Raw genomic sequence first — 5,007 nt, 5'->3', positions numbered from 1 at the left:
GCCCCGCCCAGGGGCCCCCGCGCCCGTGCGCGCTCCGCCTCCCAAAGTGCGCGTGGCATCACCTGATGACGGTGGTGACCGACTGCGACCCGGTATTGCCGCCGTGGCCCATGATCAGGGGCACGAAAAACGACAGCTCCACGTGCTGCTCCAGCACACCCTCAAACTGCTCCACCACCAGGGCCGCGAGCAGCAGGCCGACGCAGAAGGCGACCAGCCAGCCGGTGCGGCTGCGGGCGATGTCGAGTATCGACTCGCGCCTGCGGGGGGTTTGGGTGGGTTCGGGGGCGTTTCGTTGGGGCTCCTTTGATTGGGTGCAGGGAGGGGTCGGATAGGGGGCTTTGAGGGTGTTGCTGTGTATCAACGGTTGAGGGTGTTCGAGCACGGGTGCGTCACAGAGGCACGGCGGGCCGACACTGCCAATGGGATGTGGCTGTCGGTGTTGGGCACGGGAGGGGTACAGGAGCGGCTCATGCAGGGCAGTTGGCTGCAGGGAAGAGGGGAGGGAGCAGGCGGCAGAGCGTGAATGTGGAATCGAGGGCTGCGGCGCTGGGGGGATGGGGCGCATGCATGTTGGAAGCAGGGCAATGCGGGGCAGGGAGCAAGTAGCGCACATGCCAGAATCGGCGCTGGCGCGCCGCCAGATACGCGAGGAATAACATAAATGCATGAGTATAACATACACATCCAAAGGCAGCGCCATTGCGGCCAAAGAGCGCAGTCGCGATGTGGTGCAACCGACAATCACAGCGGCCTAAAAAGCGCGCCGCGCTGGCGCAGTCAGCACGCAGCACCCACCCATAGTCTGGCTCGTCCAGCTCGGCTTCTACCTTGCCGCCGCCGACCTTCCGCTTAACATGGCCGCCATCTATCGATACAGGGATGCCGGTCATGGACGACAGGCTACTGCTGCTGCTGCTGTTTGGGCCGCCAAATGTGTCGTCTATTGGGGCCGCGCCGCTGGCGCCCTCGGACGCGGGCGCCGGCTGCGAGCTTCTGCGGCCGGGCCAAAAGGTAGCCCCTTTTAGTGCTTGTGCCTGGCAGATAAGGGACCGTCTGCTGCTCCTTGCCACCCGGGCACGGCTGCTCCGCTCGAGACTGGGTTTCATCACAGCTCTGGTATGCGATATGAAAATGCAAGACTAGGATTGATAGAAGACTCTCCGATGTGCCGAGCAAGCATATGTGGCCAACCGACATTTCGGACTTCGGAAAATCTGCAGCAGCGGGTGGGAAGCTGAACCAAACGCCATAGGATCGCCGTTCACACGATTTCAAAGTGTTGATCCGGAAATAATAATATCAATGAAAGTCTCGCCCGCTGCTGCGAAGGCCACCTAGATCTGAAGCTCGCGCGAAAGAGCATGGACCATCCAGATGAGGGATCTGGCCAGCAGGCGCATCACGAAGCGGTCGTGAAGTCTGCCTATGACCTCCTGAAGGACGCTGTGGCCTTGGCAAATCCCGCGGCTGCGCCTCGCGGCCAGCTGCTGCGCCGCATCGCCGACTACCGGCGCTGCATTGCCGATGTGGCAGGGGTGCTGGCGGCTCTGGGCGATGATACAGACGTTGCCAGGGTTACGGAGGTCGGTGGAGCTGCAACAGTGCCCGCGCCCCAAGAGGCTGCCAGGCCAGCTGGCCAGCTGATGACACTTTCTTGTAGTCCGGCGGCGCCAGAAGACGGCCCAAACGCCCACCCTGCACGGGCGGCAGCAGACCCGGCGGCATCAGCAGATGCGTCGGATGACCACGCAACCGCCGCTGCGGCCGGCAGTGCAGCAGATCCGCGATTAGAGAGGCCACGGTCGGCGGGGCCACGCCCGGACGCCAGCGATGCCGCAGCCGCGCCCGCCGCCGCTGTCGGCCCCTCAGACTGGCGGGTGCCGCCGCACTGCGTCCCCATCCACGCCAACGTCACGACGTTTGACTGGCAGTCCCTCTACTCATCCTGCCAGTTTGACGTGGTGCTGATGGACCCGCCGTGGCAGGTGGGCCTGGGCACTGTTCTGGGCAGCGGTGTGCCCGTTGACCGGTTTGACCAGGCGCGTGCAGTCCCCTTGCAGTTCGCCTCCAGCTGCGACAATCACATCAGCATATGAGAGTCTTCACACATGCACCACCGGTCGTCAGCAGCCAATGCTCCCTTGCAGGACCTGCCAGCCGCTGCTCCCGCACCTTTCTACCTTGCCACGGCCACTGCCCCCGCTCAGGCCCACGCCTGCCGCGCCGCGCCCCTCTTCACCCCCCCAATCCCCACCCCGACCCCGGGGCGCGCAGCTCGCCACCGCCAACCCGACGAGGGGCGTGGCCCTGGGCTACAGCCAGCTATCAGACGAAGCCATCGCCGCGCTGCCAGTGCCGGCGCTGCAGGTGGAGGCTGGGCTGCTGTTCGTGTGGGTCATCAACGCCAAGTACCGCTTCACCCTTGACCTGTTTGACCGCTGGGGCTACGAGTGGGTGCATGTGCGCGCACCAAATATCGCTTGCTGCGACGCTCGCCGCTGGCTGTGGCGACCGCTGCTTGTGCGAGCCGCGCGCATGCCGTGGGCCTGCGCCCGGTCGCAGCATGCTGCGCAGGGCGGCCTGCAGCACCTCTCCTGCGCCCAGCCCCGGCCGAGGCGACGCCCTATTGCCCTGCGGCCCCCACACCGCGTGGCCGCGTCGCCGCAGGCTCGTCGACGAGATCGTGTGGGTCAAGACCACGGTCAACCGCCGCCTGTTCAAGTCCCACGGCTACTACCTGCAGCACGCCAAGGAGGTCTGCCTCGTCGGCTGGCGCGGCGCGGGGCCGCCGCCGTCCGCGGCCGGCGGGGGCGCTGGGCCCGGCGGGGGTGCCGGGGCCGAGGCCGGCGGCGGGGGTGGGGGCGCGGCCGGGCTGGGGGTGTGCGACGTCATAATCAGCGAGCGGCGGGGGCAGAGCCAGAAGCCTGAGGAGCTGTACGATCTGATTGAGGCGCTGGTGCCGGGAGGTGAGGGGGGCTGGGATGCTTCCTGAATGGCGCGGCACCCGGAAGGGTGCGGCACCCTTTTGGGGGGGGAGTGCACAGGCAGCAGGGCGGAGCGCAGGCGCAGGGCTGCAGGACGCCGAGTGAAAGGTGACTTGGACCTGCAATCAATGTGGCGGGATGACATGCTCACTCCGCCGATTCCCTCGCCGATCGCGCTGCGGGGCGCCACTCGTGCGCTCAAACGCCTTGCTTGCTTTTCGTGTGTCAGGCCGCTACCTGGAGATTTTCGCTCGCCGCAACAACCTGAGGGATTACTGGGTCAGCATCGGCAACGAGGTCGGCGTGGGGCTTCCTGAGAGTGACCTGGCAGCACTGCGTGGCGGCGGTGGGATCCCTGGCGCCAAGTATGGCCGCGGCGCTGGGTGAAATGAAGGCAGGTGAGCGTGTCCATGGGGGTTGGTCTGTGTGCCCGGCCAGCAGCGCCGCCTCTGCCACACACGTGACTGCAGCACAAGTAAAGGGGTCGGTCGGTATTGCGTTGGCCTATTTTTGTCGTGTTTTGCGCATGTTATCTGCCAGCCCGGCTCGTTCAATCACCGTCAATGCTTCGTCGACACGGTCACAAGAAACGGTGCCCTTTCGCGTGAAACCAGGATTTCCACATTTCATAAATGTCTTATGGATTCACCTGAACATTTTTCACTTCTTTTTTCTACGGCACTACCCCCTGCAGCTCCCGTGCTGTTTGCGCATCGCAATAAGGACTGTATGGAGGAGGACGTTTTGTCAGACGACAGCTTCATACAGGCAAGCTGGCCATTGCCTATGCCTATATCTTGCCAATCGACGGCATCAGACGCGGCGCGCACCCTTGTGCGGGCGCGCTCCGCTGAATGTGCAGGCGCTCCGCTGCGATCCGGCCGCATGCGCCTCGTGCAGCCCGTGCAGCAGCCATGCATGCATCCCATGCAACCCCATGCGCTTGTTTACCCATCAGCAGGATGACGACGGCGACGACCATGAGGCGGCAGGGGGCAGAGCAGGTATCGGCGACGACGGCGGCGGCAAAGACCTTGCCCCCACTGTGGGCAGCAGCGGCGGCGGCGTGCCAAGGGATCTGGATGAGATCGAGCGGCGCATGGATTTCCAGGCGGCCCGCTTTTTAGAAGCCCAAGAGCGCCGCGCCGCGGCCCTCGCGGCGAGCGCTGCGCCCGCGCCGCCGCGCGCCCCCTCGCCCGCGCCGCGGCAGCAGCTGAAGCGGCAGCGGCAGCAGGAGCAGGAGCAGCGGCGCCGCCGGGCGTCGGGGGGGCCGCGGCCCGGCGGCGGCGACGCGCTGGACAAGGGGGTCAGTTTGGAGGACACCTTGCGTGTGGTGTATACGCCCCCTGCTCGGCCGTGGCTGCAAAGGCGGCCGCAGCAGGGCGGCAGCGGCGTTCAGCACCGCAAGCACATGGCCCACCTCGCGCCGCCGACGCCACCTGCAGCGCCCTTGGCAGTTTCTAAGCGGCAGCAGCACCACCAGCAGGGGCAGGAGCAGCAGCAGGAACAGCAGCAGCAGGAACAGCTGCAGCAGCAGCCGCAGCCGCCGCAGCAGCAGCAGCAGCGCCCCAGCACAGCCGCGGGCCGTCCGCGCAGCTCGCAGCCCCAAGAGGCCGAGATCTGGCGCAACCCCCTTCTGTCTGCCCGCCTGGCGGGGTGCGAATTCGGGCCAGACCGGCGGCCCGTCTCCTGCCCTGGGGCGCGCCCCGGGACGGCGTCGCAGGCGCAGCGGCCGCTGCACAGGCAGCACAACCCGCCGTGGGCGCCGCTCTCCCGGCGGCCGCTCACGGCCGGGACCGGCGCGGGCGTGGCAGGCGGCTGCGCGGCCATGCAGCCGTTCGTCGCAGCCTTCGCAGGCGGCTTCAGCGGCGGCGGCGGCGGCGGCGGGACTGGTGGCGGCAACGCGGTCGCATGGCGCGCCTCCAGCGCGGGCGAGGGGCGGGGGCGGCCCCACGCACCGATGCGGCAGCGGCCCGAATTTGACACGACCCCGCTGCTGCCCTCGCAGCAGCGCGGCGGC

The 5,007-nt window shown here is 67.2% G+C and overlaps 2 protein-coding genes across 2 annotated transcripts in view; one reads left to right on the top strand and one right to left on the bottom strand.

Annotated features, from left to right (window-relative positions):
- The window catches only part of MNEG_9591 (phosphatidylinositol glycan, class A), a gene marked incomplete at both ends in the record, with an annotated part of 6,573 nt that extends 5,680 nt beyond the window's left edge, over nucleotides 1-893 (bottom strand). The window contains 2 exons of the mRNA XM_014041938.1: nucleotides 63-260; nucleotides 799-893. Of these exons, the coding sequence (XP_013897392.1) occupies nucleotides 63-260; nucleotides 799-893 (293 nt within the window). The remainder of the gene's footprint in view (nucleotides 1-62; nucleotides 261-798) is intronic.
- A 471-nt stretch (nucleotides 894-1,364) lies between these two features.
- On the top strand, nucleotides 1,365-3,374 carry MNEG_9590 (hypothetical protein; the record flags this gene model as incomplete). Its single annotated transcript, XM_014041937.1, has 4 exons — nucleotides 1,365-1,586; nucleotides 2,278-2,453; nucleotides 2,671-2,969; nucleotides 3,217-3,374. The coding sequence occupies 4 exons, from the start codon at nucleotides 1,365-1,367 to the stop codon at nucleotides 3,372-3,374; spliced, it is 855 nt and encodes a 284-aa protein (XP_013897391.1).
- Nucleotides 3,375-5,007: the final 1,633 nt, after the last annotated feature.

Source organism: Monoraphidium neglectum, assembly GCF_000611645.1.
Source record: "Monoraphidium neglectum strain SAG 48.87 unplaced genomic scaffold scaffold01989, whole genome shotgun sequence".
Taxonomy (NCBI): domain Eukaryota; kingdom Viridiplantae; phylum Chlorophyta; class Chlorophyceae; order Sphaeropleales; family Selenastraceae; genus Monoraphidium; species Monoraphidium neglectum.
The sequence above is the reverse complement of the archived record's forward strand: the minus strand, read 5'-3'. Positions and strand labels throughout refer to the sequence as shown.